Genomic DNA, 12,801 nt, shown 5'->3' with positions numbered 1-12,801 from the left:
ATAAAGCATTGGATGTCCTACAATTATGGACAAAGGAAGATAACTTTAATTTTAACAATTACTTTAACAATGGTATCATTGATATTCTTTTAACAGATATTAAATTACTGCACCAGTAATGTTATGTTCTTGACAAGTATAATATCATATATTTCATTGATAAATATCTGGCAATGTTCATGGATAGGATGGATAGAATGTTATGATCAATGCACTATATTTTGTGTATCTCAAAAGTTATGATTAACCTTTGAAGATTTAGATATCAAGTCAGTTCTATAGGGTGTGAATGCATGTTACGCAATCTTTACCCAAAAAGTACCTGAAATAGAATTAGCAACACAAAACCCCATCAAAAACCAGGGGATCTCAGGTGCTCTATTATATGTGACACTATTATGGCTCCACCAAATTAAAACAAGGCTAGTTTCAACAATGTCTTCTTTTGAAGTTTTTTTTTAATTTACATAATGGGAATTTACATTCACATTAAGTACATAATGATATAAATTAATACTCTAATATACCTAACTACCACATGTATATCACATTAAATATATTCATAATACTGCCATGAGTTTATTTACATGTTAAATCATTGTACTAAATGTTGAGATTAAAAAAGTATTATTGGGTGTCTAAAAATCTAGGGGAGTATAAAATGTCAGAACCAATTTATCAAAATTTTAATTTTTCTTTCATATTAAGATCCTAGGATCTAAACACTAGACTTTTTTTCACTGACAGACAATTATTTTTATATATCTAAAAATTTTAAACTAGAGGCTCTCAAGAGCCTGTGTCGCTCACCTGTTACTGTATTTACTGATGTCGGCCATCTTGGTTGGTAGGCGGGTCATTAGACACTTTTTTAAAATAGATACCCTAGTAATGATTGTGGCCAAGTTTGGTTAAATTTGGCCCATAGTTTTAGAAAAGAAGATTTTTGTACAAGTTACAAAAATGAAAAAAAGTTGTTCAATATTGACTATAAACGACAATAACTCCTTAAGGGGTTCTCTGACAATTTTGGTCAAGTTGACTTATTTGTAGATCTTACTTTGCTAAACATTATTGCTGTTTACAGTTTATTTCTATCTATAATAGTATTCAAGATAATAACCAAAAACTGCAACATTTCCTTAAAATTACCAATTCAGGGGCAGCAACCCAACAACAGGTTGTCCGATTCGTCTGAAAATTTTAGGGCAGATAGATCTTGACCTGATCAACAATTTTACCCAATGTCAGATTTTTTCTAAATGCTTTGGTTTTAAAGATATAAGCTAAAATATACATTTTACCCCTGCGTTCTTTTTTTAGCCATGGCAGCCATCTTAGTTTGATGGCCAGGTCATCGGACACATTTTTTAAACTAGATACCCCAAGGATGATTGTGGCCAAGTTTGGTTAAATTTGGCCCAGTAGTTTCAGAGGAGAAGATTTTTGTAAAAGTTTATGGACAACGGACGCAAGACGACGGACGCCGGACGGAGGAGGACGGACGACGGACGCCAAGTGATGAGAAAAGCTCACTTGACCTTTCAGGTCAGGTGAGCTAAAAAAGGGGAGGGAACCCCAGTGAATTTATTATGAACATATATTTGTTTATGTTTTGGGTGAAGTCATTACTTGATAACACTCATCCTAAGTTTGAAAATGAAAAATAACAATAAATACCACCAAATTGACAACACTTAAGCATGTTAGATACTGCAATTTGTAAATGTAAACTTAGTAAGATAAAAACCAAATGCAGCAATTAAGTGTATATCTTTTGACAAGGTAGTGTTGGACATGAAAAAGCAATGAAACAAAATAATAATGTAATCAAGTGTACATGTAGTTGTTATTTTTTTTTTATATTTTTAACAATATGTATGCACATACAGAGACCTGGAAACCTGCCAATAAAGTTTCCTGTGTAGCATTATATCTAGTATAAATTGATACACAATGATTTCACATATAATTTTGATAATTAACTCATGATCTATTACTTCCCTTTAAACAATAAAACTTCATATCACATAAATAATTTACTTCAAGTCACATACTTACAATGCAAAACTTTATTCTTCGAAAATGATATGACCCTGTGAGAATCACGAAAATTAGCATCAATAAAACATTGAGTTTTTTTCATACTTCAAAGTGCTTTATAAGATATATTAAAATGTGCTTATTATTATTCAACATTAGAAATTCTTTGAATGAATTTATCAAAACTGTTGATAATGGTGTTAACAGCAAATAACCCAATCTCTGTCATAACAAAACAATCATCTAAATATTTATTTTATACTACAAATATGTTATGCAAAACTACTACATGTATACATTTTGTATCTTTAGGAAAAAACATTGACCTTAATTCAAATTAACACTCATATCTAAGAAACAACTGTGAAAATACAAAATGATATGCAATTCTATAACTTAACAAAAAACATGATTAATGTCGTAACAATAAATACCATGATAAAAAAAGACTAAGTCAATAAATATTATGGTAACTTGATTTTCAGGAATTTTAGTAGAAATTAAAATAACTATCACCAAGAAAAATCAAAAGTTTCTAATGAACTTTTGAGTATGTAGCAAATCTATGTGTGTGGCATGTAAAAGTATTAATCACAAGAATGAGTATGATTGCTTCTAATATGAATGTACATACAATTCCCACGTGTACATACATATAATTACATAATGTATGTTTCATTATGATACGTTATTTTGATTGGCTAACAGCAATCGTGTGACCTTCTAAAATTAAATTTTTAACAATGAAATGCAACATTCATGATGACAAGAGTTCCAACATTTAAGTGCACAGGTAAATGAAAGAAAAACTTGATAGAAATCGTGTTTTCATGATCCTAGCAAAAAAAAATATAAGTATTGAATACTTCTTTTTGTAATTGCATAGGATTGTAAAAGAGTTGACCATGCACACATTTTAAGAATGAAGTGCTTCCGTGCTTCATACAAAATGTACTTCAGTCAACGCTTTAACACACCAATGAATTTACAAAAAGAAGCTTTCAATTCTTAAATGCAGTATCATGTTATCTTCCATGAAGCTCTTTTAGTATTATTCTGCAATTGTTTTATAAGCATCACTGTATACATTTTCTTTAAATTATTTTTCAATTTTAATAACAAACTATTAGATCTGTTCACACACAAATTATATAACTATGTTAGTTTCAAAATATCTTATTTTCCTAAATAATTCAAACCTCAGAAAATCTTAAGGGCTATTCTATAAAAAAATATATGCGGGGTTGGAAGGATTTTTTGACTATTTTTGTATGGGTGGGCACAGGTAACCAAGTTCAAATTGTGTGATTATGTATGCAAAATAATCTGCAATTGTATGGGTGATGTCATCAAATCCCAACCCCCGACATTGTTTCTTTCTTCAATAGCCCAGTTTTCCACATTATAAAACACTCTTTAAAAGTTAGTAGTTCTACAATAACACAATTCACACTACTAACATCTAATGGAGAAATAACAAATATTTCTATAAAAACAGTGTTAGTATATTATTATTTATTGCTTTTTTACGAAATTTTCCTTTGATCTTACCAACTGATAATTTCCTTTCTCAGCACAGAAGAGTGATATTTAAAATTATCGCTAGAAACTAAGGGCCCACGTGCTGTTGTCAATGAAATTAGCTGGTATTTCTTTTACAGGCTAGCTCAAATAGTCTAACTAAAAAATTGTGTAAATTTCTTAATGCGGCATGGAAGTTAAGATCACAAATAATCATTGCATAGCAGTTGTAATTATGTGCTTATTACGACCATATTGTGTTGTTCTCTGTTTGTTTGCTGTCATTATTGTAATCGTATATTATGTTATTTTGCTATAGCATTACGTTTGCTTCTGCAATAAAATATATTAATTCATTCATTCAATGAAATTATCAACCTCGTCATAGGTAAAAAATTGATAAACAGATTATCATTGCTTATTTCAACACAAAAGCTCTTCTCACTTTCGCAATACTCAAAGCAAGAAAATCAATCTCATTGAGATGACCAACGATAATCTATTAATAACTACCAGTAAATCCAGTGATGAGTAAAGAAGTAAATAGGTTTCAAAGGAAGAACGAAACCCTAAAACTTGGAATCTAATCAATCTCTGCCAAAATATGTCCACACAACTGAGTTTTCAAATCTTGGTAACATGCAGTTATTTACCTTTTTTATGTCTCCTAGCAAGTAAGTTGAATCCCACTGCACTCATCAATAAATTAGAAATAAACTTTTGAAATAGCTATACTAACAATTTTCAAAAAGCAATTCTACTTTTAAAAAGTGTTTTACAACAGTGATTAGAACAATGAAGGGATATAACATGGTGTAAGACAGATTTAGCACTCTATTTACTAAAGTTTCGAATAATATTATTTGATTACTGAAAACAAACATCTCAAAACACTTAAATAAAACAAACTATTACTATCGCATACATCTCAAAACACTTACAGTAAACAAATTTTTACTATTACAAAAATCATAAAACACTTAATTTTTACAAAATATTACTATTTTTAATAAGCCCTATACCATTAAATTTGGCAGCCATGGGAGAGGAATAAACAAAGAACAAGGTATGATAAGAGCTGTTACTTACCCCTTCTCAAAACTATGCTGATTTATTTTTTAATTTGTTTGTGAACTTTGATTGTTATATGGACAGTAAAATTTGATATTGGGTTGGTTCTTTTGGATATCATTGAAATACTTGTCTGAAATACTTCAAAGTTGGAGTATAAAAAAACCCTAATCTAACAAAATTAATTGTCATTAATACTAAGTTGATTCTCTACATGCTTTAGCATTCCATCCATTTTCCTATAGTAAGTTATTCTTTTAAACAGTTTCTATCCTTTGTTATCTGATATAAAGCATTCTTATGCATGTAAATTGTATTATTATATATTAGTGAAATAGAAAAAGATAAACAAAAGTTTGCAGATTCAAAAGCTGAGATTGAATATATTATGTCCTAGACTTTAAATCTTATGATCTAAATAGCACAGCAATAAAACACAAACCTACAGGAAAATGTATAATGTATACAATCATTATTATCATTATTATAGCACAAGCATTTTTTTCATGTGTTTGTGAACCAACCAAATGCTGTGATTGCAGAGAGATATACACATATGTGTCTGGTGCATGTGAATAATATATTATAAACAAAACAATGAACATTATTTTTTTTTAAAACATAAACAAGTTTAAGCTATATTATCTATAGATTACATAGTTTCGAAGATTACCCTGCATCAAAAGGATTGAACCTTTTACTGAATAGGAATGAACAAAATGAAAGGAATTCAACAAATAAATAGGATTTAATAGAATATATAACACCTTGTCCCCTATCCCAAATCATGGCATCCAGTTACCAAAATCATGTACAGCCTTTTCTTCTTTAACTTTATGTTGATGACTAGGTAACTGGAAACAGTCAACAGGGAATGCACTAACAGTACGATTATATAACATCAAACTGAACTCTAAACATCCCACCACATGAAGTTTATGATCTTCTTGTATACTAACTATTGATGTCACATTTAAAAATCTGGTACATATTGCTCCTATTTTAGATATTGATCCTAAGCAAACTGTTGGTGGCTGTTCAGCTGTAAGAGATAAACAATAAGTCATTGTAAAACAATATGTACATTGTAAACATAGGCGGATCCAGGGGGGCCTGGGGGGCCTGGGCCCCCCCCCCTTTTCGTGGGAAAAATTTGGTTGATTATATAGGGAATCACTGAAGCATGACTGGAGCCAGCCCCCCTTAGGTCAGTCAGCGGGCCCCCCCTAAGGCAAAGTTCTGGATCCGCCACTGGTAAAACTATAAGTACATTGTAAAACAATTTGTACATTGTAAAACAATTTGTACATTGTAAAACAATTTGTACATTGTAAAACAATTTGTACATTGTAAAACATAATGAATAAAGTTCGAATTATGTCCCTGAACTTTGACAACTTGTGATTTTTTTATGCTTCCACAACTGAAAGTTGGAGGCTATATTATTTTATTCCTGTCCATCCATCCATCCATCCTTCAGTCCATCTGTCCATCTTTTTGTCCATCTATCCCATTATAGGTACATATAGCTATTCCACACTACTCCTTCTACAGTTTAAATGTTAGGAAGTTTTCACTCTGCTAACTGTATGTACATATATTGAAGGTGTGCATGTGGTCAGGGTTTTTGGCATTAGAGGTGCACAGCTATTCCAGATAACTTCTCCTAGTTTGAATGATAGAAAGTTTTCACTTTGCTGACTGTTTCTTTGTACATGTACTTACATTTATATTGAAGGTGTGAATGTGGTCAGGGTTTTTATTTTGATTAATATTTGTTTTTTGGGAGATATTTGAACTTTTGTCATTTTTGGAGTATATACTTTCTAAGAGGTGCAAACCTATTCCAGATAACTTCTCCTACAGTTTGAATGTGATAGGAAGTTTTCATTTTGCTGACTGTTTGTACATACATTTGTATTGAAGGTGTACATGTAGTCCAGGTTTTGATTTTTATCAAGATTTGCTCTTTTGGGAGACAGTTGAACATTGTCAGTTTTGGAGTACCAGGTATACAGATAATTCCTCCTACACTGATCCATAGCCCTATGAGCTCATATGCTCATCTTTGTGTATTTTAGAATAAAACTTGGCATCTGCTGGGCATCATTTGTGTCTCCTAGACACAATAATATCTCAAAGAAAGTCCTACAATGACTTTGTTATAATACAGTTACTTCAGAGTGGAGTGTAAATATCTACCAATTACTCAAACCTCTGTCAAATTATTACTGGTTATTTAGTTGAAACAGAATTGTTGGAAAAATGTTTTATAATATGTATTAACCAAATTATGAAACAGCAGAAATAAATATATGATAGTTCTTATGAACAGGTATATTGCCCACTTATTACTTACCTGATATAATCTGTTTATCCAACAGTTTTTTATCTAATGAAAATCTGTAGTCAAATTCCTAAAAAAAAAAGCATCAACAATGATCATGACATTTGGAAATTAGGTGATGGAGTAGATGTTAGGATTCAATGAACGCTTAAATTATGTTTTCCAATGAGTAAAATGAATAGTCTCCATGTCAGTTTTTATTTAGATTATATTAATTGCATTTATCACCATTTGTACAAATTTGTTTGTTTAGTCACCAGCATAACTCAATCATTAAAACTTCTTCCCAAAATTTGACAAAGTTGATTCTGTAAAGTCAGAAATGTATGTGTGCATTTATTTTTTTCAATACTTGACCTCTAGCAAAAAAAGCAAGATCTAATTAAAATGTCAATTGTTCTTGAACAATTGAGAGGTCTTTCCTTTTGTAATGTAAAATACATGTTCCAATAGACGTAGAATGTATTGTCAAATGTAAAAAAGTTGCGCCTCATCCACCTCAACGTTTTTCACTATTTACTATTTCTGTAAGTACAATCGTTTTTGAGATATCGACTAAAAAGTTGTAAGGTCAAAGGTCAAGGTCAACCTTAAAAACATTTAAAACACACTGAAAATCCTTTAAATAAGGTCAAAAACACATAATTCGCTATATGGGACATGACCTTGACCTTTTGACCTTTGTCAAGGTCATTAGTCCCCAATGTCATTGCTGAAGACCCCATGGGTCTAGGACCTTTGGTTATATAGTAAAAGCTGATTTTGTCTTTTCATAAACCTAAATCAGGGGTTATGCCCCTTACAGAAAGGTCAAATCTCTTCGGTCAAAATGTAACAAAGTTGCGCCTTAATGACCCAAACATTTTCCACTATTCAAAACTTCTGTAAGTATAATGGTTTCTGAGATTATCCGGTAACAAGGTGTTAGGTCAAAGGTCAAGGTCAACATACACATTTGACCTTGAGGTATTTTTCAAAGTCACATGAATTGATGATGAATGGTGAAGATCCTAGGTGTCTACGACTTACGGTTTCTGAGTTTGAGTGGCCAACCGACACCGGTTAATTTTAATAGGGGCATAACCCTACCAATGAGTCGTTGAATCCTTTCAATCCAAATGTGACGAAGAACCGGGGTCTGGTCCTGAACAAATTTCACCCTTTGTTTTTTTTCTAACTATTACGGTTACGGTGTTGGAACGGTAACAAGGTTTGTGGGTTTCGGAGGGATTACTTCGAACCGACAAAATATTTCGACTCACAGGGTGAGTTCCAGATAGGTATTCATGACACCGATACAAAGTGTGAACATGAAAGCGACACGTCTTACAGTTAAGGCTGCTAACTTCGTCAAAGTTTGGCGGAAGAATAATAATAATAAACAGAAGAAATACAGTAAGGTCTTTCCCTTTTGAAAAAGGAAAGACCTTAATAAATGTGATTGATTATAAAGATTTTAAGAAGCAAAATAAACTACTCCTGAAATTATGAGTGCAATTTTTTATTATTGCAAACCTGATTCTGTCACATTTTTCACAGCAATAGTAACATTGCAATAATTCTAAATTTACAGTAAACAAAATTAGAACTTATAACTCCTTAGAATAAACAAACTTTAAAAACTTGCCTGAGATTTTGTCATAAAAGTAAAATTGGCACATGCTGTATTATTGACATGCATTTTCTTCATCTCGACTCGACCACAACAAAAACACTCGTAATCTACACAGTCACAGAATCCCACACTGTTGGTCATAGTCAGATTCTTTAATGTTATTGTCTCATTCCCAACTGTCTCATTAATCTTCGATGACAATAATTTTGGATAATTAATACTAATTTTTTCTTCTTTTTGAAGATAAGCAGTATCTTTCATTATGCCTCCAACATCTTCCAATGATAAATTCAGAGGCCACATACCTTGCTGAAATTGTAATTTTTTGTACTGTTTTGGTTGGAATACACCAAATGCTGACAGTTTTTCCAGTGTTTTATTTTTTACAGCGTTTCCCATTTCTAAAGTTTTATTCTTAATTTTTTCCAGTACAATGTTTAAGTTTCCCTTTACTTCTGGTACTTTCACTGATGTTTTGTTTTCAGATTTTTTCATTGATGTGATTTTAATATCTTTTTCAGAAGTTTTCTTTTCTAAATTTAGATTTCTTGTTTCATCTTTTTTCTCTGGTGTCTTCTCTTCTTTTTTCTTTTCATCCTGTTCTTTTTTCACCTCACTCTGTTGTGGTTTCTTGACCAGATCTGGTTTGGCAATAACATTATTGACAGTTCTATCTTTCAAGTTTTTCTCTTCATTTTTTCTTAGAACAACTTGAGTCTTTAATAATTTATTCGAAAAACTTGTTCTTGTTTCTGCTTCTGTAAGGCAGAATAAAGAATCAGATAATAGAAAAATATACAAAAAAATCAATGCAAATTAGCGTTTTCTGCTTAATTCAAAAAATTAAATATTATTGTCATTCTGATAAAAATGAAAAACATATACAGAAACCTAATGCATATTTACTTCTTTCGAAGGCAGATTGTGAGCTTAAATGAACTGTGACCACATATTTTTATTTTATTTTTCGATTAAGTATAGGATAAAGTTTATTTATAGAAAAAAATAGCGAAATTCTACATTCAAAATAAAAATCGATTTATACCCGCGAGCCCTCTTAAGTACATGCAAAAGTGACATTCATTCCAAAATCATACAGGTTAGGAACAAAGCCTCTATATGGTGGTTACACCTGTATAGAGGGATAACCCTTCTATAGAGGGTTAAAGTTATCACTCTTTAGAGAGATATATTTGCTTAGACTGGATTTGAAGCAAAACATGGCATATGTGCATTTTCTACTTATAATTGCACTTACCCATACCTGCCAACTGTCAATATGTACGGGAGATTTCCCCAGTGTAAGCTTGCAAATGGAAATTTTGAAAGAGCAATTTTATCCACAATTTACAATTTTATAACCTGCAACATTTGCACCAATAAAGGACTAATGTACTAAATTTAATATGCACATGTCTAGATTGCTAAATTGACTATAAAATATATCATCTTAGACTATTGTTTATCTCAATTAAAAGCTGTGATGATCATGTAAATTCCACTCAGTTATGCCTCGATAACGTTTTGAACAGATTTCTATTGTTAGATTTAACATTAATGTTCCTATAGTTCATAATAGATTGCATGTTCTGTCACTTTAAGAGTAGAAAACTGAGCATTCCAATTAATGTATAGTAAAGAGAAATTATTAATACAATGCTATAGATTATGAACAATATAACTAGAAAATGCCATTATTCCATCTTCCTGCTTTAAATTCATTCTAAAGAGACAATTTTATTCTTCTGTAGAAGAGTTAACCTCTACACAGGTATAAACACTATATCATGCTATATAGAGGGTTTGTTCCCAAACAATTATAGACATAATTATTTGTATATAAGATATCTTATATAGTTTCTAAGATATCTAATACATGTAATATAGTTTATGCAATATCTTATATAGTTTATAAGATATCTAATATAGTTTAAATTATAAGATATCTAATACATATTGTTTATAAGATAGCTCAAATAATTTATAAAATAACTTGATAATTACATGTATATGAGATTTCTTATAAACTATAGACAATATCTCATAAACTATATAAGTTATCTTCTAAACTATATAAAATACCTTATAAACTATATAAGTTATCTTCTAAACTATATAAAATACTTTACAAACTATATAAGATATCTTATAATCCATATGATATCTGGTAAAGTTTATGAGATATCTTGAAGTTTGAATAAAAAGTAAAACAGCTAGCCAAAGAATAGTTTTAACATGTTTAATATTGTATCATTATGATTTTCATTTTATTTAAAAGTTTTCAGAAGTTTTTAGGTTATCAGTGTACCTGTTCATTGCATGGTAAATATTTTTTCTACAGTACAACTTTGCACCTACAATAATACACCTAATAGCTATTTGTCTGCCATACCTGGATATCACACAGGTTCCTGTAAAATTTTGATGTCATAAAACAAAATATCTGATGCCACAATGGAAAAGTGATTGTGTATTAGGTCAAAAGTTTAAGCAGAGGGGTCAGCCGGGATTAGCGATAAGGTGTATTGTTACAATGGCAAGAACTGCAGCCAATAGAACTATAGTACTATGTTAACAGTCAGTGACGATAGTTCCCATACCGATATCATATTGATCAAAGTATTTTACTTTTAGAAAGGAGTAGGTTTAGTAAGACCCCTTTTTGGCCCCAAAATATAGCAGTTTTACAAAATTGTTAAAATGTAAACCTTTAGTTATTTATTGGACAGTAGAATGCTTCTACTACATAAATATGGGCTGTTTTTGACAATACAATGCACATATATCCGGTACTAGCACCATTAAGTCATGCTAAATTACTGAAATCCTCATAATTCTGGCATTTTAGTTAAATTTTAGACGGTTTTCGTGTAAAACGAAAGTGGCCGCATTCGTGTTCATCCTTAATATTGAAATGTAAGTTGTATTTTATGATAATACATAACATATATAAAGGTTCAGGATGAACACGGATGCAGCCACTTTCATTTTTACCAAAAACCATCTGAAAAGTGGCATTTTTCGGCATATTAGGTAGATTTTTCATATTTGAGCTTGAATCGGATCGTTTTTAATGACTAAATCTGTTAAAATCTTTCACATAAACTAATTAATTCAAATAAAATAGACACTTAAAAGTGTTTAAAAAGTGGTCAAAATCTTTCATCAGATGAACCTGAAATTTGAGGCCAAAATCGGTCCTTACCGGACCTACTCCTTTAGTGTATATTTATTTGTATCATAGTGACACACTAAAGTGCTTACTTGATGGTTGAGGCAAGGACAAGAAAATGTACATCATCCAGAACGTTGTTACACATAATATTGCAAATAGAAATTGTCGCTTTTTGTATAATAATCTCAAAATTGCCATGTTCCCAAAACATTCTTTTTCTCATTCGATGTCAAATTGAAGCATTTATAGCATTTTGAAATTTCCGTGAGTTTAAAACGCAGATGTGATTTCTAAGTGACAAGATTAGATTGGACTTACATTTTCGCCCCATGTATAGTTCGGCCTATCATCAACAGGTGCATAGGCGATGAACATAATATAACTTGGGTAAAAAGGGTTTGGAATGAGACATAAAAAAAAAAAAGAATGTTCACACCATAAGTATATGTATTGAAATCTTTGTATGAGGATGGAAAATATAGTTTTTGTGACGGCGACATTCCTCGGACTCTCAATTATAAGATCTAATAGGCTGGGTTGATGATAGAATAAAACCTATAAAAATTAAAAACCAATTGTTCAGAGAACAACTGAAGGCCTTTCCACCAGTTTATATCTATTTTGATATTAAAATATAAAAATCAGTCTAAAATGTCAGTTCATATGGCTTTATGATGTATAGATATGAATTTAAAGCAAAGGTCAAAATCTAGAACGTCAAATTAACCTATGACCTTGACCTCAATTTCAAGGTCACAAACTGAGGATTTCAAATCAAAAGACCCTAGTCTCTAATATGTATGGTTAATAAGTGATATCACTTTAAACATAATTTAAGATATGATAGGGGCTAAAACTCCCATTCATTGTTTACGCACCCTTTCAACTAAAATTATTTAGTTACCACATGTCGCAACTAACAATTTATACAAAATAATTTGTCGATATCTTATAAGGTTAATGAAAATGAGTGAAAATAAGACAAATTCAAAAATTAGAATATGACCTTGACCTTTACCTAATTTTCAT

General features: G+C 30.9%; 1 protein-coding gene across 1 annotated transcript; it reads right to left on the bottom strand.

The window, feature by feature from the left end:
* Positions 1 to 427: 427 nt before the first annotated feature.
* On the bottom strand, positions 428 to 12,013 carry LOC143065039 (uncharacterized). Its single transcript, XM_076238335.1, has 4 exons — positions 11,862 to 12,013; positions 8,610 to 9,355; positions 6,995 to 7,052; positions 428 to 5,677 (listed from the first exon to the last, which is right to left on the bottom strand). Exons 1-4 carry the CDS (start codon positions 11,968 to 11,970, stop codon positions 5,421 to 5,423), a joined length of 1,170 nt encoding a protein of 389 aa, XP_076094450.1. The 5' UTR covers positions 11,971 to 12,013; the 3' UTR covers positions 428 to 5,420.
* Positions 12,014 to 12,801: the final 788 nt, after the last annotated feature.

Source organism: Mytilus galloprovincialis, chromosome 2 (assembly GCF_965363235.1).
Source record: "Mytilus galloprovincialis chromosome 2, xbMytGall1.hap1.1, whole genome shotgun sequence".
Lineage (NCBI taxonomy): Eukaryota > Metazoa > Mollusca > Bivalvia > Mytilida > Mytilidae > Mytilus > Mytilus galloprovincialis.
The sequence above is the reverse complement of the archived record's forward strand: the minus strand, read 5'-3'. Positions and strand labels throughout refer to the sequence as shown.

Coding starts and splice junctions, on each gene's coding strand:
- LOC143065039 (XM_076238335.1), bottom strand. CDS start 11,970: ATGGCAATTTTGAGATTATTATACAAAAAGCGACAATTTCTATTTGCA. Junction 9,356..11,861: donor GTCCTTGCCTCAACCATCAA/GTAAGCACTTTA, acceptor TCTGCCTTACAG/AAGCAGAAACAAGAACAAGT. Junction 5,678..6,994: donor GGATAAACAGATTATATCAG/GTAAGTAATAAG, acceptor TATCTCTTACAG/CTGAACAGCCACCAACAGTT.